At 33.7% G+C, this 22828-nt stretch overlaps 1 protein-coding gene across 2 annotated transcripts in view; it reads right to left on the minus strand.

Moving 5' to 3' along the window:
* KLHL4 (kelch-like family member 4) overlaps positions 1-22828 on the minus strand; it is a 119657-nt gene that overhangs the window by 22105 nt on the left and 74724 nt on the right. For both annotated transcript variants that reach the window (XM_008570208.1, XM_008570207.1), the window contains exons 4-9: positions 20410-20606; positions 14892-15104; positions 11907-12093; positions 6929-7153; positions 5338-5500; positions 3198-3410 (exon numbers count right to left, since the gene is read on the minus strand). In XM_008570208.1, the coding sequence (XP_008568430.1) occupies positions 3198-3410; positions 5338-5500; positions 6929-7153; positions 11907-12093; positions 14892-15104; positions 20410-20606 (1198 nt within the window). The remainder of the gene's footprint in view (positions 1-3197; positions 3411-5337; positions 5501-6928; positions 7154-11906; positions 12094-14891; positions 15105-20409; positions 20607-22828) is intronic.

Here is a 22828-nt window from a genome sequence, read left to right on the forward strand (position 1 = left end):
GACCCAGCTATCCTACTGCTGGGAATATATCCAAAGGAATGGAAATCATCAAGTCGAAGGTATACCTGTTCCCCAATGTTCATTGCAGCACTCTTTACAATAGCCAAGAGTTGGAATCAGCCCAAATGTCCATCATCGGATGAGTGGATATGGAAAATGTGGTATATCTACACAATGGAATACTACTCAGCTATAAAAATGAATGAAATACTGCCATTTGCAACAACATGGATGGACCTTGAGAGAATAATATTGAGTGAAACGAGTCAGGCAGAGAAAAAGAAATTCCACATGTTCTCACTCATTGGTGGGAGCTAGAAAAAAAAAAAAAGAAAAACAAACAAACTAATTCACCCACATACACACACACACACACACACACACACACACAAAGAAAAAAAAACCGGAGGGGGGTGGGGTGGGGAAGAAGATATAATAACTATACTTCCATGAAGTTGTTACAACAAGCAAACGGAAAGGACATTCTTGGGGGGGAGGGGAGAGAGGGAGGAGGGAGGGAGGTGTCGGTGACGGGCCATAATAATCATATACAGTGTATATTGACAAAATAAAAAATAAATAAAAAAAAATAAAAAAAAAAAATAAAACAGCAAAAAAAAAAAAAAAAACATAATTGATTTGTCTTACTCAATATGCTAAACATCTTTCTAAATTAAAAAAAAATAAGATATGTTGGTCAGAATATGCAAAATTAGATTCCTTCTGCTTATTTGGTGAGAATAAAAATACCGGTGCAGCCATTATGGAAAACTATACGGTGCGTCTTCAAAAAATTAAAAGTAGAATTACCATATGATCCAAAAATTCCACTTCCAGTTATATATTCAAAAGACATGAAAGCAAGATTTTGAAAAGATATTTGCATACTTATGTTCATAGCAGTGTTATTCACAGTAGCCAAAAGGTGGAAACAACTCAAAGGCCCACAGATGAATGAATGGAAAAAACAAGAGGTGTTATATACATAAGATGTAATATTACACAGCCTAAAAAGGAAAGGAAATTCTGACACATGCTGTATTAGTCTGTTTCCGTTGCTTGTAACTGAATCCCAGAAACTGGACAATTTCAGTTTCAGAGGCTGGGAAATCCAAGGTCCCAGGAACACATCTGGTGAGGGCCTTCTTGATGGTGATTCCCTACAGATTCCCATGGTGACCAGGGTATCACATGGCGAGAAAATCTTGAGCAAGAGAACTAATTTCACTTGCTCTCCTTATAAAGCCATGAGAACCACACCCATGACAACTCATTACTTCATGAAAGGATTAATCCATTCAGGAGGGCACAGTTCTCATGATCCAATCACCTCTCAAAGGCCCCACCTTTGAAATACCATAACTCAATTTCCAACCATCCTAACACTATTTCAATGGAGATAGAGTTTCCAATACGTGAACTTCAGGGGACGCACTTGACCCATATAGCACATACTATTACATAGCTGAGCCTTGAAAAATTATGCTGTCAGATAAGCCAGCCACAAAATGAGAAATACATATGATTCCACTTCTACGAGGTACATAGAATAGTCAAATTTATAGAAACAAAAAACAAAATGATGTTTGCCAGTGACTGGGGGGTGTGGGTAAAAATGGGGATTTATTGTTCAATGGGTACAGAATTTCAGTTTGAACAGATGAAAAAATTATAGAGATGGATAGTAGAGATGTTTGTACAACATGTGAATGCACTTAAGGTCACTAAATTGTACACTTAAAATGAATAAAAGAAAAAAATTCTTGTTATGCATATTTTGTATATTTTGCCATAATAAAAATTGTAGTATCATTAAGAGGTGATTGAATATTACTTATGGTAACTATGGAAAGAAATAATGTGGATAATCTCATTGTCACATATATTCGACTATAGTTCATTATACATTTGAGACAGTGGTTGTTCTTATTTATGGCCTGCATAATCTTAAAGGAAAATGAGTTTGCATCTCTTAAGAACTGACCTCAAGAGAAGAATTCTGGGTATATATTGAGTAGTAGGGACTTGTTCATTTAGGATTAAATATTTAAAAAATCATCACACACTAAATATTCCCTGTAAGAAGTTATTAGCTTTAATTATCAATTATAATTCAGTGGTGTGCTTCTCAGAAGATAAACAATATTCATTTTCTTCCTTTAGTCTCTTCTTCCTACATTCTATCCTATATATCATTGTTAGATCAATTTCCCCCAAACTGCTTTCTTTGGGATATTCCAACTTCCCCAAATTCAATTATTCCTCTGCCTACAAGATAAAATGTCAAAGATTCATCTTTGGCATTTCAGGCATCATACAATCAGTTCCTTAATTGTGTTTTTAATTGCCCTTCTAAATTATATTTAAACCCAAAGTGTCTGCTTTCTTCTACAAAACTTTCTCCTTCTTTACCTCCTTGGTTTTGGTTGCACTTTTTTCTAGACCTGAAATTCCCTCTTACTTTTGTGTGCTTACAAACTACAAATTTTACTTATTCTATACATTTCTCTTGAGGACACCGTCCATAATTATCTGTAAATTTGTCACTTGGTCTTAGGTTAATAGTATTTAACTAGTTTATGTACATATACACTTTTTCTATCTTAAAAGAAAACGTGAATGGTATAACTGCAAAGTCATATGACACTTATTTTAAACAACTTATCATACTATTTACCCAAACGAATGTCTACTCTTCAAAGAAGTTACCTTTTGGAAACAAAATACAAGTACTTATTGCAATAGAGTCAGTGTTCAGAGCATTATTCACGTCTCACTTTGGTAATTTGTAATGTATATTTTTGTGGCTGTAAGTCTTCATTCTTTTAAAAATAGATTTGATTTTAGAAACAGTAAATTTATTTTTATTTGAGTCTGGTGAATTGGTTGAGTGGTACAGTGTGGCATAAAATTTTCTTATTTCGTCCCTTTTGTCTTATTATTTTATAGCATGACTGTCAAACAATAAAACAGCATATCCTTTTAATATATTTTTTATGCTGGATCTGAAATGCATAAGGAGAAAATTATCAAAATATTTTGAGACTAAGAGTAAATGTACAGTTTTATGAAGTTTTAATCCACTGAGACAATTAGTATTTACTTGGAAGACTACTTTCTGCTAAATTAAAAATCTTTCTCATTTCTGAAAAAAATAACCAAATAATCACATACTTAAATGAACAGAAACAATTTACCGTTCCACACAGTTGGTAAGCCTGGAGCAACGGCTAGAAGCAGGGGCATCGTGACCCCCTACAACATATAAAAATCCATTGTATGTTGCAACTCCCACACTTCCACGTCTTTTGGACATTGAGGCACACAGATTCCACTTGTTAGTGTGTGGGTCAAAGTATTCCATTGATTTGAGGCAGGAACTTCCATCACGTCCACCAATAGCATACAACCTAGGAAAAAAGATAAAATTGTATGATAAGTGTGTGTGTGTGTGTGTGTGTGTGTGTGTGTGTGTGTGTGTGTGTGTGTGTGTGTGTGTGTGTGTGTGTGTGTGTGTGTGTGTGTGTGTGTGTGTGTGTGTGTGTGTGTGTGTGTGTGTGTGTGTGTGTGTGTGTGTGTGTGTGTGTGTGTGTGTGTGTGTGTGTGTAGAATGAGAGTAAGAGAACCTGGAACAAAGAATTTCGAGTTTCTGAAGTTACTGACTATGAATTCTACTCCCTCACTATTTTGCAGTGAATTGCTTGAGCTTGTGAATGGATAGTTATCTGATGGAACCTGTGAAGGTCTACTGTATCCCAAACCTCCCTCCTTCATCATTTTCGTTAAAGTGACTTTGACAGGTTAAAAGATACCATGAGAAATGATGTGCCAAAAAACTGAGGGAGATATCAAAAGGATTTGCAGGGTAGTTCCAAAGACCAGTTGCCACAACCTTAACACTTTTAGCTAGGTCCAACTGCCTAGCATCAGAACCCCTGTTGTTTTTATGTACTACTTTGTTTAGTATAAAAACATTTATCAGTAAGAAGGTATTCACTTAGTAAACAACAAAGGGAATAGGATGGAACCTAGAAACAGAATTCTACTAGAAAGAGATATTGGCTATGGTATTTCTCCCATAAAATTTAACATGCCAATTCATCTGATGAGAAGCATTTTTTCTTTTTTCTTTTTTTTTCTCTGGTGTCTGGCCAGTATGGGCATCCAAATCTGTGACCTTATTTTAAATCTAATTTAAACTTCATTATACACCCATAAGGATAAACATTTATTAAACCATATGCCTATAACTATCCTTCATGGTGAGTTGTGAACAATAGCAACTCAGCAAAACAAAATTAAATGAGCAAAATTTGATGATTTCAGCCTGTTCTTTAATAGGTAGGGAATTATGTTACTAAATCACCTGACATCATATAGGTCAGGCTAGAGATAGTTGGATTAAAGAGTACTTTAAGCTCTAAAACATTGCAAATCCGGATCTCTTCTTAACTGTAGACATTTCTGATTTCTTCTTGTGTAGGTGCTAAAATCCACCTGTGTCAAAATTTCTATTGAGTCCATTTCAATGATGAGGTATTGGCTTTACACATAGTCAGTATAGACAGGCAAGGCTGTCTCCTGCCACTGACCCATTCTATTATCTGAAATTCTCGTAATTCAAGCCCCTTCTATATACTGGACATTGTCTCCAAAGGTCCCTTGTCAGAAAGCACATAATTATCTGGTAACATTCCAAAGTCTTGGAAACCTGTAACATCATCAGGTATCAATATATTAGCTTGCTCTCATAGGCAAGTGATCAGGAAAAGGCAAATATTCAGGAAAGGTGAGACTTGGTGTGATTCTATAGTTGGGAACCTTGAACACTCAGGAGAGGGACAGATGAAAGAAATAAAAGACTTGCTTTGTTACAAACATGGACAAACCAAACTTTTGATAAGTCAAGAATAAGTCATAATGTAAAAAGCGGTGGCTTTTTGAAGGTGAAATTGGAACTAGTTTGCCTACAAAAATGCTTCTCAAATCTAATATGCATGAAAATCATCTGAGGGACTTGTTTGAACTGCAGATTCTGATTCAGGAGATCAGGGTCAGGGCTAAAATTCATCATTTCTAAATATTTTGTGGGGAATGCTAATGCCGCTCTTCCCAGGACCACACTATGTTTAGCAAGAGCCTACAGAATATTTAAGAAAATGTTCATTTTAGACAAGTATTTTCCATCTAGGGAAGATAGCATTCCAACAAAGGCCTGTCATTACTGATAAGGATGTTCTGGCCATATGGAATGCTTATTGACTGATGAATCACGTCACTGATGTTCTGTACCATATGACCCAAGAGCAAAGGGTATGTGTGTTTGGACTTACTCACTTGTTATTTAATGCAACAACACCAACTGTGCTTCTAGCAGTTGACATACTGGCCACATAATTCCACTGGTGTCCCTCAGGGTCCCATCTTTCTACAGTATTTAGATAACTCCATCCATCATGACCACCTACAGCATACATTGGTCCTTCAAGTCTGGCTACTCCTAAAAGATAAAAATAGTATGAGGGCTTACCTAGGTATGCCACACACCATGGATATTGTTTCATTTTGTATGCAATTGCTTAAAAATTTGTGATTCTGATAGAAAGCTAAATATGGCCTTCAAACCCTAGGAAACTGTCAGTCGTAGTTCTTGTATAATAGAACGGTATCGTTGCAACTATGACATCAAAGAATATAGTGGAATGCGCCATTTCTAGGTACGTAATAGAAATGAGAAGCTGCTTTTTTTCTGGTATAATTCTGATGCTGTATTTTTTTAAATGTAAAGGTAGATATGATATTGAATCTTAGATAAACTTTACAATTATAGGCTGACTGTGGTAGGTCTTTATATCCCCTGCTTTTTAACATAGGAATAAAAAAGATTCCAATGAGATAACTAACTCAACAGGGATTTTTGAGGTTTAGTTAGAAGTTTGTTTTGTTAGATACTATGAATAGCCCTGTTCTGCTTCTCATCTGCTCTGGGAATTCACATAATTGGCTTTTTCCCCCACTTTCTTCACCATCCCAGTCAGCTTCTCTGTGGTATATCCTCATCACCTCTCCTACTTCTTTACTATCAATTAAATTTAAAAAAAGCTTGCTCTGATTTCTCCGTAGGACATGCTTTCTATGTTATGTCTAGGAATTACACTGACATAACTGAGCTAAACAATTACATAGTGTATCATTTGACAAAGACAGTTTATCAGGATAACTGGGGGCAAACAATAGCAGCCCTGAATCTGCCAGTTTTTAGCTGTGTAAAAGTTAATTTTTGAAAAAAATTAATTCTTCTGTTTTTCAACAAAATCTCCAAAATTGAAAACATATAGAGCCTAGTATGAAGAAAGATGTACCCTGACAAATATTTGGGAGAATCAAAGTTCCCCACTATTCCAGAAGCCCCTATTCCATCTTTCTTAAACTTCTTGGGAATGTCTGGCTTAAGTATAATTTAGAGCTGCTTTCAGCCAAAATGGTTTTCCTAAATATCTCCACCTTGGACCTGCATCCTAAGGCTTTTGCTGAAATGTACATTTGCTTCTTGTGGAAAGGGACATGATTCATCTAACTAGAGCCACAGTGCCTTTCCATCAAGTATTCTGCTCCCTAAATCGAGCTTAGAAGAAAGCTTCATCATGTAGTTTTATGCTCCTCAATAACATATCTCTTCTAAAATTTGCTATCCTTCCTCAAATGGAACCCCTTTAAAGTATTAGTGGAAGGGAGGCGGGACAAACAAGTATGACATCTGATACAAGAAAAAAGTTTTACAGGACTTTACCATTTGATTAAACTTTTTAGCATTTTGGAAACATTTTGACTAAGGGTTTGGCTAAATCTCAATAATGTGCAGTTAGATTTAATTTTTAAGAAGGTCTGCTAACTATGCATTCTTCAGTAACTATATATAAGCTCTTACCTAAGCCGTGCCTATGTGTTGACATGGGAGGCATCACAGTCCAGATTTTGCAAACTGGATTAAAACATTCCATAGTATTCAAAGTTTTTAAACCATCTCTTCCTCCCACAACATAGAGCTTATTATCAATAACTGCAACTCCAAACTGAAGTCTACGGCCACTCATGGTGCCAATATGTAGCCAACTGTTGGCCCTGAGGTCGTATTTTTCAATTGTAGTGGTACCTGTTAAAGGAATATTGAACAACAGTAAAAAACACTTGTATTAAAATTTTGAATAGGCATCATTCACATTATATCTATGTGCCCATAAGTTACAGCACAGTGTCAGTGATTGCAACTCAAATTAAAGTAAGTAATTCAGATGATTCCATAACTTGAAAGATAAAGCAACATAAAATTTTGACACTTCTGGATTGAAATGGAAGAATCAGAATAAAATGGTTTATTTGTGATATATGCTTTATACCCTCATAAGGCCTTCTTAGCTATACTATGCTACTAGTAGTACTAATACAGGTGTCAAACAGCATATTTTACAACAAAAAATACCTTGAATTTTATTATTGAATGTTTACACATCCATTATAGTTTTAATTACTTTTGACCATTCTATATGTTAATTTATGCCCTTTTATATCTTTCAGTTTAGGGTGTGTGCTGATTTGAAAGATAAATGACTAAAGGACCAGAAATGACAATTTTTAAATGAACCTTTGGTGTTGATTCATACAAAATTCCATGATCATAACACAGAGCGTTATAATTAAAAGTATAGAATTTTGAGGTATTACTTCCTTTATGTGTTAATAAAGTTTAATTTTCTACTCAATTTCTGAAATATTAAGTTTACTGCCATACTCTACAGTCACTATTGCCATAATAAATAATCACTATTGTAATAAATTGTCACTTTTGTAGGCAATGCTTCATACCGTTCATTCATAATAGCTCCTGCTATTTTTAGTAGAAGCTGATTTTATACAACAGAGAAGCTTCTGACTAATAACCTAAGGTGGAAAATGATATAATTATTATTCACACCTATAGTGTACCTAAGACAGCTTGGGGGCAGGTTTGGGAAATTTCATTCCAACTGAACAAAGCCAACCATAGGAATAAGGAAAAACACTTTTCATTTGTTCCTCTACTGGAAGATTTGAGGAGAAAATGCAATCCATTAGTTATAATTAAAATATATCTAAAACCTGAAGTGTATCCACTCTGGCAGTTAATAAGGCTGTCGTATACAGTCATATCTAGTCTAAATTTAAGCAGAGTATATATCAGATCTATAGCTGCTTCTGCAAGTTTGTCTTGGATTAAACTGGATTAAGGGAAAGAGTGTTTGTTTCCTCTCATTTTAAATCTTTTTTGGTAAATATGCATTATAAGTGATTATGACCTAAGAATTTGAATTTGCACAGTAAAATTTTGTGAACATACAGGAACTTATTTATTTATTCTTTTAAATTGCTGCATCTTTCACTATTGCATGGATTTGGCTGAATGCTGATATATACAGATCAGAGATTGATCTATTCTATATATTACTGCTGAGAGGTCAGATTATAGCATCTGACTACTTTTTCTATAGTAAGTATTTTCGGCTGATACTGTTAAAACTGGAATATCTACAAACAAATTCACATGTACTTTGACTCAATTTGCTTTCAACCAGTTTTTGCTGCATGTTTTCATTTTTTTTCATTTTGTCATTCCAGTCTTCCCAAATCTGTCTTCCTATCTGCTTCTTTTGACTTTAACTTTTGACTTCTAACTTTTTTCATTAGTGGGATTTACCAAAGAGTCAATTTAGACTAGAAAATGAAAGCTAGGCTGCACTAATTATTAATATTATGTAGATATTAATGGTGAGGTAATTAGGAAATTGTACAAAGTTATATTGTTCAGCTGTATGTAGAATACTTGTACTGAAAGATGTAGATGTCTGTTTTATGTCAGGTTAAATTTTTTCCATGCATTAGACTAAATATAGAAGATAAAATTATCCCACATAGCTTTATTGCAACCATGAACATATGTAACTAGTAGTTCTGTATCTTGAATTATGAAGACTTTTTCAGCCCCTTACCCACTCCCACCAATGCTCCAGTTAATCAAAATGTAAATGTAAATCCTCTAGTAGGCTTACTATGGAAGCCCTATGTTTGATCAAAAAATATAAATTAGGTTTTTTTACTTATTTCTTTCTTAGAATTTTTTTTGTGTGTATATCCAACTTTTGCCCTAGGATGTTGCAAATATTTTTTTTTCTCAATGAATTTCTAAGCTCCTACTCGATCTCCATTTATGATCTATTCAAGAGTGAACAAAACCCACTGAACTTTGTAGTATTGCTGGGAACACTAGTTCCTGCAATTCTGAATATAAATGATTTATTGATTTCCTCCACGTAGTTCTAAAATGATCAAAAAGTGACTCTATAAGCCTTTACTTTGTCCCCTGCCACAATGTCTCTCATAATTCAATGTTTTTAATAAGTGAAAAGTTACTGAATACCTTGTATACACAAGACATCTAAAGTTTACTGTTTGATCATTTTTAAAATTTTGACTCTGTGATCACACTATCTAATACATTTCAGGAGTTATAGTTAAATGTAGCCACTTGTGTGATATCTATATTTAACAACTAACTTCAAGAGTATTGTATGAGTCAGAGAGGAAATTAAAGACTGAGGAAGTACTGTATTTCCTAGACCTCAACAGATTAAAGTTCAAAAAGTAACTTTAAAAAAATACCTGAAACATCACATTATAAGAAAAGGCATGTGTATAAAAATTAGTTTATACTTTTGTGAAAAAATGTGAATTGGTACGTTTTATCAATTTAATACTGATATGTGCAGATAAATGCTATCCCTTTGGTATTTTTGTTATACTTTCTTTTTTCTTTCATTTTCTCTTTTGTTGTTGCTAAGTACTTATCCTTGTTCTTTCATAGATTCTAAGACCCTCACAGAGAGGGAACAGTTTGTTCTTGTTCTTTCTTCTGTAGTAGTGGCAATGTAGAAAAAGGAACATACCATTTAAGTAAAAATTCTATTTCCAGCCTTTCTAGATGTTTGTCTTTGGATTGGCTACCCAAACTTAAGATGTGCAAAGTAGGGGTAATAAAACTTATCTTGTATCATTATTTTGAAGATTAAAAATAATGTTCACAAAATGTCAATCAAGGATCAGGTACTCAAAAATCGTAGTTTTTATTATTCTTCCAATAGTCTGCAATTTCCCATAGAGCCTTTTATAGTGTCTCCATATACCAGGAACTCAAAAAGTGTCTCAAAATAATGGTTTCACTTCCTTTCATATCAAACTGTGATAATAGAGTACAGGGATTATAGGCATACATTTCACTCATTTTTAAAAACTGATAAGGAGTTGTAGATACTTATAGCCATTCTTTGTAACACATTCCTTTATGTAATGATTACTTCAACAAGACGTGACTGAAAAAAAATGACAAAAGTAGGAAAAATACCACAAAATTCAAACAAATAAGCACAAAATTTTCCATTTCTCATATTGCAGATTAGAATTTTTAAAGAAATCAGGAACCCAAGATACCTGCACTTGCAATTTGTACTTAGTACCCTTTTAATTTAAATACCAAACAAGAAACTTTCTAACATGCTATTAATATTTATGATATTCAATAAAATGTAATAAAATATCAAGTTGCTGAACTTGAAATTAATTATAGGATACCATTGTATTTATTTTCTGGAGAACACCAGTCCCATGAAGTAACCCTACAACTTTGAAATAATTCCATTTACAATCTCCTATTATACAGGGTTATGATTAATTGGCACATTTCCTATATAGTCTTCCAATTTCCAATTATACATATCAAAGGAAAGAATAGATTGTTAGTAGCACAAAACTTTGACTTTTGCATCATTTTCTACAAGATGTTAAATGACATTTCTGTATATGATTTGCCAATACCTTTACATGGTTTGATTTTATTTTCTACACAGCCTACTCTTAATTAAAAAATCTTTGCCTCACTGTTCTAGCAACATGGATTCACTGACTGAGAAGTGTAAAAAGGCAGAGCTAAAGAAAAATAGGTTCTAAGGAGGGTTCAGGGTAGGGATGATGGCTTCAGAAGCTGTTTCCTATTCCATTTTATGAAATTCTTACTTAAAATCATTTTATTCCAGGTTTGAATTGCTGATCTTGCTATCAACATTTCAAGACTCTTTGTAACTGGTCTTTTAGCATCTAACAGAAAAGTGACAGGAAGAGTTAGAGGATACACTTCTGTTTCTGTCAAAAAACAAATTTGGAGGAACTCATCCCTTACCTTTATGATAAACATTAAATAAGTTTTCCCCGAAAATATCTAATATTGCAAAACAAATATTCAAATTTAAAAATTGCTTCCACAAAGTAAAAGTGCCTACAAAGAGTTTAGTTAACACTAATTAAAGGGTTATGTCTCAGAAGAAAGGAAGAAAAACAAGGTCAAGAAATAGCATAAAGTATCCTATTTATGAAAATTAGCATTAGAAACATTCATTTCACATGGCTTTAATGCAACCTTCATAATTTGGAGCATGTTGAGAATATATCTTTTGTTTTGAATAAAGACACTTTCTAAATTACCATCAGGTTCTGCATCTGTGAATTCAACCAACCAAGGGTCAAAAGTATTTGAAAAAAAGAGGAAAAAACCCAATAAAAATAATAATCCAACAATAAAAATAGCACAAGATAAAAAGTACAGTATAACCACTATTTACATAGCATTTACATTTTTTAGGTATTCTAAATAACCTAGAGGTGATTTAAAATATATGGGAGTTATGTGTAGGATATATACAAACATTACCCCATTTTTATATAAGGGACTTGAGCATCTGTGGACTTTGGTATCCTCAGGGGTCCTGGAACCAATCTCCTGTGGATTGGGAGGGATGACTTGGTCATTAGTTTGTTCCTTTTACCTTTCAGAGCATCCATGCCTCCCACAGCATAAAGCGCCCCCACAGTTGATTTTCTAGGCTTTGTCCGAGGACTTTGCATCATGGATCTCCTCTCAGGTAAGAGATGATACTTCATAGCTTCTATTAGGAGCTTCTGACATTCAAGATCACCAGTAAACATGGAACTGTTTTCAAGATCTGCCAGTAACTGAGAAGTAATGATACATGGCATATAAATGAAGAGTCCACCATTAGAAAGAACATATTTTTGTTTATATAACTTTGTAAAAAATTGAAGCTAATTAAAATGTGTAAGTTTTATAATTTAATATTTTAAGTTACTTAATAGGATATTTATTTTCACTTATCATGTAAAATGACTAAAAACCTCATAGTAGTAGCTAATGATCTATGCAGATTTAATTGATACATTATTCATCTTTTGAATATGTACACATATAATCTGAAGTAGTGAGAGTAAAAAAAGCATCTATAAGAGTACTGAAAGCAGTTTAAAGAGAATGGTTGTATCTGCACAAACAAGCATCTCCTAGCCTACTGCATATTGCTAATGCAAGCAGCCACCTTTTTGGTGGATTTAGGGTTGGAGTGGTTGTGCAAACATGCCCAGTTAAAATATCACCCATACCGGACTGAATCTTTACCATCAAATCAGTTTTGTTGAGTATTCTGAAAACAGGTGCTTTTCAAGTGGGTTAAGGTACATGCATTAGCAACTAGCCAACACATAAGCAAAAGTAGATGGTCAATCATTTCTGACTATCATTACCTGGCAGACAATAAGACCCTGCTTGACATTGATAAAACTTAGGTAAAGTGTTTTTCTTGAAATGAGTTGGACAGAAATCAAGAGTGTGTTTTGGAATGTTATCAGTGGTTATATTAGATTGGTTCCCTTGGAGTTTTGGGCCATGTTATCATATGACATTAAGAGGAATAGCAAGCAGGTTGTTGAAATGAAAGCGCTAATCTCATTCCATAATACTTCTCTGATGTTTCCTGTTCTTGGTTAACTCTAGCTCTGTTCTCACTTCACCTGTAATCTCTTATGTATCACTATTTTGGCTCCTCTGATGAGATACCAAGAGTTTCATTAATGCATATGCTGCTAGAAACAAGTTAGAAAAACAGGCTATGTAATTTTTTTTCCTGAAAATATTCTTCAGAGATTAATCACAATCTTCTCACTATATTTAATTTCTAAAATATTTGTTTAAGGTCACTTTTAAAATTGTTTTGGAAAGCCTATATTTGCATGCCATTGCCCATCATTACCATCATCAGGAAGAGTTCACACACTCCATATTCTTTTTTTTTTTTTTAATGTGGGAGCTAAAAACAAAATAAAGAAAGAAAGAAAGAAAGAAAGGTACAACACACAGTCCATATTCTTATAAGGCATACTCAGAGGTGAGAGGCCAAGGTACCACTTGTTGTGCATTTGGGCTGGAAATATTCCTTCATTCCAATATAGTAAGAGAAATTAAAACTAAGCACTTCGCTGAAAGAATGTCATATAGACTTAAGGCAGTGTAAAGTTAAGAGCTTCAGATCTCTTAAAACAGTGCATCTCAAATTTTTGCATATCTAAGCATCATCTAAAGAACTTGTTATAACAGTGATTCCTCAGCCTATCCTCGGTAATTGTTTCAGTGAGTATGGAGTGGGGTCTTAGAAACTGTGTTTCTAACAAGCTCATGGGCAATGCTATGCTGCTGGTCCAGGGACATTTTGAATGTCACTGTCTTAGAGAATCTGATAAATAATATAGATCCCCTTGAGAATACCAAAGTGTACACACATTCATACAAACAAAATTTCTATAGATTCATCTATCAATTCCAGGTTTAGAACCTAGGGTCTAAAATTGCATATATATTTTAACATTTCTCTTTTTGGCATTACTATAGCCTTTCCCTTTAGATAAATTTGCTATACCCAGAAGGGCAGTCAGTGTTCTTTCACTGCATATATATAGACTTTTAAGAGCAAGTATATAGTTACATAAGATTTAATTAATAGCTAAAAGTAAAAAAACAAAAGTGGAGAAATCATCAGCAGATTAACAATTTATTTTTCAACATTAAGGTTTAATTAGTGATTGTGTTGAAAAATAAATTACTTTTAATATTAATGAAACTATTAATCTACTAATTCCAGACAAGGATGCTCTTTTCAATGTGGATGATTTTGATGACTTCAGCCGCAGGTTGAAAAATATGAAATGCATATATGCAATATATGCATATATATATTATAAATTATATCTACTATTGATCAATTTGCTACAGAGAAGAAATTGTGGTTGTCACCAATGGTGGAATTCTGTAGTGGGACTGCACTCTAGCCTCACTAAACTTCACGTACTAAAATTCACGAGGTGAGTCAATCCTCGATCTTATCCAAGGGTGTTTGCTTTCAGAATCTCCTTTGCTATAATCCTTCAGTTAAGCATGCATGATGAAAATGCCATTATAATGATGCTCTTGTGCATCTGAAAGTATGACAGCATGCTTTCAATCATAGCAGATAGTTATCCATGTTAGTAAGTACTATCCAGGATCTGACTCCTTCCTAGAGTCTCCACTGGGAGGCTATTGTACTGATTATTAGCACCTTCCTTAAAAGCTGGGCAGGAAAAAAAGAAAAAAAAAAAAAAAAAAAAAAGAGTTAGCCTAGTCATTTTCCCTGCTTGTTACAATTGCGATTTGATGAGAAAGAAAACTGAAACTAATGAGTATTCTGACGTTTAGAGATTATCTGTAAGGTTTTTGCTTCATTTTTATTACCCGTGTTTCTTCTCTCTATTATTAATACCTCTAGTTGAAGGATGGATATGTCTTTCTGCCAGACAAATCCTATATACTCCAATTACCAGAAATCCTCTAAATAAAAAAAAAATTAAGCCAATAAGGAATGACTTATTGGTCAAGCCTAGTGGTATTATAGAACTATACTTTACATTGCCTGGGTAAATTTCCACACCTGTGGTGGAAGTAATGGCAGTCTGATGTAAGAAAGCAGCATTGCCAGGTCTTGTTGCCTGCTCTGCACATCATGCTTCACCCACTGCATTACGGCATGAAAAATAGTTTCTTCATCAGGCACATTAATGTCATCACTGCACAGAAGTTTTGATATTTCATTAGCTGGAAGCAGGAAGAATTCTTGGTTCTCTATTACCTCAATGAAATGTTCCTAGAAAAGAAAGGTCATCTACTGAAACTTTGCACTTTAGAAACTTCTTAACAAAATAAGCATATCAAAGCACTTCACTTTACAGGGCTTCATGTGTTTTGACTTAATTCTTATGATATCTTCATAACATATGAGGTGGAATATGATTTTCCCAGCTTATGAGGGTACTTCGAATTAAGTTTTGCATATTACATAGTAGCTAGAAGAGAAGCATTTGAATGTTTTTGCCACAAAGAAATGATAAATACATGAGGTGACTGATACATTAACTACCCTGACCCAATCATTATGCAACTTATATGTATAAAACATCAGATTATACCCACAAGTATGTACAATTACAATGTGTCAATTAAAGTACATGAATATATTTTTTTTTTTTAAAAAGGCTAGAGAGGGCCGGCCTGGTGGCGCACTGCTACAGTGCCCCGTGGGGAGCGTGGTGGCGCTCCCGCCGAGGGTTCGGATCCCACATACAGACCGGTTCCCGCTCACTGGCTGAGCGAGGTGCAGGCACAACACTGAGGGTTGCGATCCCGTTGCCGGTCCCGGTCCGGTACGGGCGCGACACTGAGGGTTGCGATCCGTTGCCAGACACGAAAAAAAAATAAAAATAAAATAAAAATAAAATAAAATAAATAATAAATAAATAAAAAAAGGCTAGAGAGACAAACACATCCATTCATAACAAATAGGTGCTATTGCTGGCCCCATACAGGAGAATGAGGAGCCTTCTGAAGCTAAGGGGCCAAATGCTTCCACTGGGAATTATTTATCGAACACAGGGTAAGCCCTTAGCTGCTTCACGTGCCATATGGCCAGAGTGTTGGAGCCAATAGCAGTGCTTTTGGCTCCCAGCTTTTGTATATGACAACAGCAATTCATGACTCAAGACCTGACTGTCCAGTTGGTCTTTAGCCAAAAGCCCTAAGAGAAAGGCTGAAAGTTTTCAAGGTAGAGACTAACTTGAAGGCTTGAAAGACTTAACTCTGGCTATGTATTTGAGGTGGCAACAGACTGAACTCCTTTGAGATGTGAAAAAGATTGATAAAAACTCTTTCTTCTTATGGAAAAGTATGATCTTCTATTGAGTGAGGGAAATGTAACTTTTTATAATGTATTACAATTTACAGATTCAGGACAATCTAAAAGGGATTCTTATGGTGTTTTTTTTTTTTTTTTCCAGGAGGGAATGAGGCTGTTTTTCAATTTTTATGTATTATACCTCAATTCTCCCTTTTGTCATTGTGTTGTCATATATTTTGTCAAGTATCAACTTTCACACAGCTGTGTTTCAATTTTTTTCTTCAGAATAATACCATATTTTTATGTATTATAAATATCATAAATTTTTTCTTTGAAAACACAACTGTAATTTCAAACATTTTTCATAGTGAAGATCTCAAATTTTAAATGTAATAAAATATACTTCTGAAATGAAGATATACATGTCCACATGGCAATTTATGTTGCACAATAAATAAATATTATGGGAGCAGCCTCTGAATAATTGGAGGATCTAGATAGTTCAAATCATTACCTCAGCTCTATTCTTAGCTTAGTCAATGTGGAACTGAATTAGCCTAATAACAAAATTATCCATACAGCACTCATCATCAAAGTTGATAGATCCATCAGCAAGCTCTGATGCCAGATGTTCCAAAATAACTTGCCTAGTTAGACAAAGAACCCTTTTATGATTAAGGAAAGCAATTGAGAGGGAACTTCTGTTCTTACTGTAGCAGATGTGTGTGGTTGAAAATCCTCTCACTTACAGCAAATAATGGTAATGGTACTACTCCCACATTATACTTGTACAGCACCTCACACTTTACTGAATTCTTTCACAAGCATTAGGACATTGCCAGTGTGACCTTGTGAGTACGTAGAATTAATCCAAAGAAAAAAACAAGCAATAGGAGTTGTTTGATGTCTTATGCAGTAAGTGGGGAAGTCTGGACTCAAAACATAAGCCTCTGACATCATGTTCATTGCATTTTGTTCTATACTGCAACTGCCTTTTATAAGTGATATAATTTTTATGAAAGGGTTAAGAAAAATATAAAACTTATAGTTACTAAATGGCCAATGTGGATCATAGTGCAGTCTATTAAATTTGACTATGCATTTGAGAGAGTTAAGAAATAATTAAAAATATTTTATATGGTGGTCATATTTAGATAAAGCCAGAAATGAGATTTTCTGATATAATTTGTTACGACTTCAGAGTTGCTGCCTGATGAGCCTTTTGAAAATTGCTGAACAGTATAATAGATTAATCTAAAAAATATATATGTATTGGTTTAAAGTATCTCTATATGACACTGCAGTATCCAATTCTGCAGAGAAATAATTAGTTAATTTAAAAATTAATTTTGAGTTCGATTTTAAAATTATTTTGCTCCTCATTTCAATTTTATCTGTCAATTTGACTGAATCATGGTGTGGCCAGACATTTGGCCAAACATTATTTTAGGTGTGTCTGTGAGGTTGTTTCGGGATGAGGTCTACCCACATTGGGAAGGGCAATTTGCCTTACTCAATCTACCAATTCACATGATTTTAAATGAATCCCTAAATTGTTTAACATTATTCTTAGACATTAAAATCATTTGCGTCCTTATACTATCAATATAGTATTGCAAAAGCATCATTATAGCAAGACTTTTACCTATTTTACTGTATTCACAATAAATACTAAAACAACTAAAGGAGGAAGATTAAGAGAGACAACAGTATTGCATTTTTAAGCACATCCTGTTTTAACACACAGTTTCAGTCACAGTCACATAATGGGAAAAGGAAGACAAGTTCATTTTGAGCAACAAAAATAATTCAAGCTGTTTATCAGAATGTATTTTGTCTGCAAGACCAAGATACCAGACAGGAAACTGTTAATACTTAGTTTAAGAATTTAAGTAATTTAACAGGAAGTTTTCATTTTTGGCTTTTGTGGTAGGATTAACCTTTGAACTACATAACTGTTGTTCCTTTAGATTAGATGGATCTCTATTTACGACACAGAAATATAAATAGCATAATTAAATGACATGTTTTAAAATGCCAATCCATTATAATGTGATTCTCCACATAATGACATTGTTTCCAGAATATGTTTGAAATTTCAAATTTGAATGATGACCTAGGGTAGTAAAAAGAAGTGAGAAAGATTTACAAAAAAGTTTAAAGAATTCAAATTTTAGAAATTTGAAAAAACTAAGGTCTGTCTAAAACTCTAGAACAATACTCTTTATTTATATGCAATCTTTATTTTAAAAATAATGCTACCATTACTTATCATTTTTACATAGATTCATTATCATTCACTTGTATGCAATTGCCTTTTGTTTTCTAATCTTAAATAATGGGAGCAATTTTTTGTGTTTAACAAAATGGGAGAAAATGTTTGCAAACCACGTATCTGACAAGGGATTAATATTCAGAATATACAAAGAGCTCAAACAACTTTATAGCAAAAAACCAAATAATCCAATTAACAAATGGGCAAAGGAGTTGAATAGACATTTCTCAAAGGAAGACATACACATGGCCAACATGTATATGAAAAAAATGCTCAACATCACTAATCATCAGAGAAATGCAAATCAAAACCACTTTGAGATATCCCCTCACCCTAATTCAACTGGCTATTTATTAGACAGAGAATATCAAATGCTGGCACGGATGTAGAGAAAGAGGAACACTTTTGCAGTGTGGGTGGGACTGTAAATTAGTACAGCTGTTATCAAGAACAGTATGAGGTTCCTCAAACAACTACAGATGGAACTACCATATGATCCAGCAACCCCACTACTGGGTATATGTCCAGAGGGCTGGAAATCATTGGGTCAAAGGTATACCCGCACTCCCATGTTTACTGCAGCTCTATTTACAATTGCCAAGCAATGGAACCGACCTAAATGTCCATTGATGGATGACTGGATAAGGAAATTGTGGTATATATACACAATTGAATACTACTCAGCCATAATAAAGAGTGAAATTCTACCATTTGTAGCAATAAGAATGAGCCTGGAGAAAATTATCCTAATTGAAACAACACAGGTACAGAAAGAGAAATACTGCATGATCTCACTCATAACCGGGAACTGAATCCATAAATAAACAAATAAACAATAAAGACAGACAGAGAGAGAGAAAGAAAGAAACAACAATCACAGTAATATGTTGAACTTTCAGACAGAGAGAAAAGAACTGTGGTTGCTAGAGGTGGAAAAGGGGACAGGGGAGAGGGAGGGGGGCTGATGAGGAATTGGTTAACAGACACAAAGTATGATTGCGTATTGTAATGATGAATAAGCTAACTATCCTGATCTAACCACCACACATTGTACACAATTATTGAAAATCAATGCTGTACCCCACATGTATGTATAATAAATTATCTCTAAAAAAAAAGAAATATTCATCATATGACTGGAAAGATCCATCTTCTGTTTCACAGGTTAAAAATGTTTTTTTTTTTTTCTTTGTATTAGGGAAGAATTTGTTTTTGCAGTAAGGCTTCATTTAATATTCTCTGTCCAATTTTTCTTGTCTCCCTACAGTATATATGAGGCTCTTCCAAACGTTCATTGAAAAATTTGTATTATCTTTTAATTCTATTTTTCCACAAACCTTTTGAAGTACGTTCATATTTTATGTGATTGTCACCTGATAATAATGATCCTGTTATCCTAGGCAACTTTTAAATAATTACCAAATACAGACATGTTCATTTGTTTATTATGATTACTAATAGAATTGAAAGGGATATTAATTAAGGTAAAGGATTGAACTGCAAATTGTTTTTAACCAAAGCACAAGTTTTTATTGACAAAAAAAATCCATCCAATAAAATTTCTGACTTAGTAATTTTGGTAGTTATTAACTTTTCCAGTTAATATTGATCCATTAATATTAGCTTTTCCTTTATTGAATGATATTTAACTTTCATGAGAAATTATAATTTGTACAATTTTCCAAACTAAATTTCTAATTTGCAAAAATATCAGGGAATTAATATTTTCTTAATACTGTAGATTCTACTTGAAATATACACTGTACAATTTCATCTTTGGCACTATTTTTATTTCTTCAAGTTTGAGATTTAATTAAATCTTTTTAGTTCCCAAAATGAAAAACTTGCTTGAGTATAGTTCAATCAACTATTTTTTCCTAATACATGTTATGTGCAAATCGTGTGCAAATTTTATGCAAATTCTATAAGTTTAAATTGCCTCTTAATTTTATCCCAGCATTAATATATTATTACTACAAGTTAATTTGAAACAATTGATTTTACCATGGTATACTTATGAGCTACATTCAGGAGCTCTACACAGCCCTGGGCATCTCCAAATGATCGAATGCCCAAGCAGTTTGAAGGATGGAGCCGCTTTATGAGGAAATTGGAGCAGACTTCAATGACTTCAGTCAGCTGCAGGAAACAAGCACCAGCCAGCAAACTTTCAATGGTATCATCTTTCAATTGCAGGACACCTAGATCGTTTTCAAAGTAAAGAATTAATATATGTTATGTAAAGTGAGACACAAATATGGTAGCTAGTTGAATTTTTCCTTTTCCCTCTCTAGTAAGGCTATGCTTTTGAGTACACAGTAGCTACTCTGGGAACGCGTTTTGAGTCTGACATACACAAGGCAGTCTGTGTATAAACATTAATAAGATGGCTGAAGGGAGACAGATTAGATTATCAAAAATGACTGTACCAAATGAACAGTGAATACAATCATTGCAAAGAACAACAACTTGTTATTTCTTTATCATCTTGGGCCTGTGTTTAAATCTCATATCAATTTACAATGTATACATACATGAAAATGTCACATAGCACACTTTAAATATATCCAGTTTTTATTTGTCAAACATACCTAAATGAAGCTGGAAAAAACTGTTTACCTTATAACTCAAGGAACATTATGACATACTGTATAAAGGATCATACAACTGGCCATACAGGTAACTGTCATTTGAGTGGAGCTAAACAACTTGGTAAATAAGATCATTGAGACTACACATCCACTTTTTTGGTAAGAAGAACATTGAGTTTATATGTCCATTATTTTGTATCTGTACTTATTAGCAGGTAAGAGTGTCTTTGAATAAATATCATGCCTCGGATTGACCCTTGGCACTGTCTCAAGAGGAAGAAAATATTGCCGAGAGTCCATAGATGAAACATTGTATATATTATTGTTTGCCTTGGTATAAAAACAGGCTCTGTTTAAAAATATCTGTGATGATTTTTTTTTGGCGGGGGAGGGAGGCTGGACGATATGGGGATCCAAACCTTTCGCCTTGGTGTTAAAAGGCTCTGTTCTAACCAACTGAGCTAAATGGACAGCCATGTAATGAATTTTTAAAAATGGGATCAGAAGCAATTTAAGTCATTTTCATTATAATGATATATTTGTATTATTTTTGGAGCAAGTATCATTAATGACTTATTGCAAACATTGTAAGTTATTTTCATGACATATATTCTTATTTTTTATTGTTTTAGCCAAGTTATAAATAAGTTATAAAGAATGTTTCAAATGGCTTATACAAATTACAAACTATTCCTTTAAAATTTTTCATTCTAAAGTACCTTACTATGGATCCTTATATGGCTGCATAAACATAAGGAAAAGAGTAATACATACTGTGAGGTGCTCAGTACTTAGTTCAACCTGTAAAATATGTTGTAAAGGGATCTGGTCCATCAGCAAATTTTCTTGTGTTGTTTCTTGTCCTGGATTTTGAAGGGAGAGCCCTGCCCATATCTCATGAGACCCAGAGAAGTATGTGCTATTCTCATATTCATATATAAATATTCACCTGCTACAGACATTGAAATTTGGCCTGGTTATTAAGAGGAATATTCATTCTGATGAATATTTCATTTATTAACATCTAGCATGCACTAGGAAGGCATCTATATGTTATAGTGTATTCAGTTACAAAAATGCTTAAGAAAGGATGCTTATAGCTGGGTACAGGTTTTATTGCATTAAAGATTTAAAGTACAGACAATCCAGCTAGTTAGGTTATCTTGGTCTACACATGATCAGAAGAAGACATTCGATGGGAACAAATATATGTTTCTAAGGATGGATTAAAATGCATCAGGTAAGATAAAATAAAAATACTCTCTCATTAAAAATAAATAAATAAATAAAATGTATCACGTAAGAGAAATAAAGTCCTTAAAAGTCTGGAAGTCTGGAAAAAAGAAAAACAGAAGTCTCTATGAGGATTCAAGAACACTCTATTCTACCCCCCTGACTTAAGGAATTCTATAGTAATTTTAGAGCATAAAGGGAGTTTAGGAAACATTTTTGTTTAAAGGTTTGTCAGAGGAAAGGTGGGAGTTGAAGGAAGGGGTTGAGAAAAGTGAAATTTGGAGGTAATTTTGTTAGAACAGTGGTCTTCAAACAGTATGCATCCCACTAGAGGTACATAAAAACTTTACAAGTTACAGATCAATTTTACGTAAACAATTTTCAGAGCCTCAACTTCCATATGTACTCTTCCTTAAAAATGGTCTGCTCCCCAAACAGGTATCATAACAGAAGTTTTTTTATTTTCCCAGTGTACCTTCTACAATTGCCTTCTGTCACCCCATAAAAAGAAAGCCACATTCCTCACCCATTAAAAGTTTGTTCATATATAATTTTTTTGTATATAGTTCACATAAGATTCTCCCTTTCAAAGTGTATAA

Source organism: Galeopterus variegatus, unplaced genomic scaffold (genome assembly GCF_000696425.1).
Source record: "Galeopterus variegatus unplaced genomic scaffold, G_variegatus-3.0.2 Scaffold581, whole genome shotgun sequence".
NCBI lineage: Eukaryota > Metazoa > Chordata > Mammalia > Dermoptera > Cynocephalidae > Galeopterus > Galeopterus variegatus.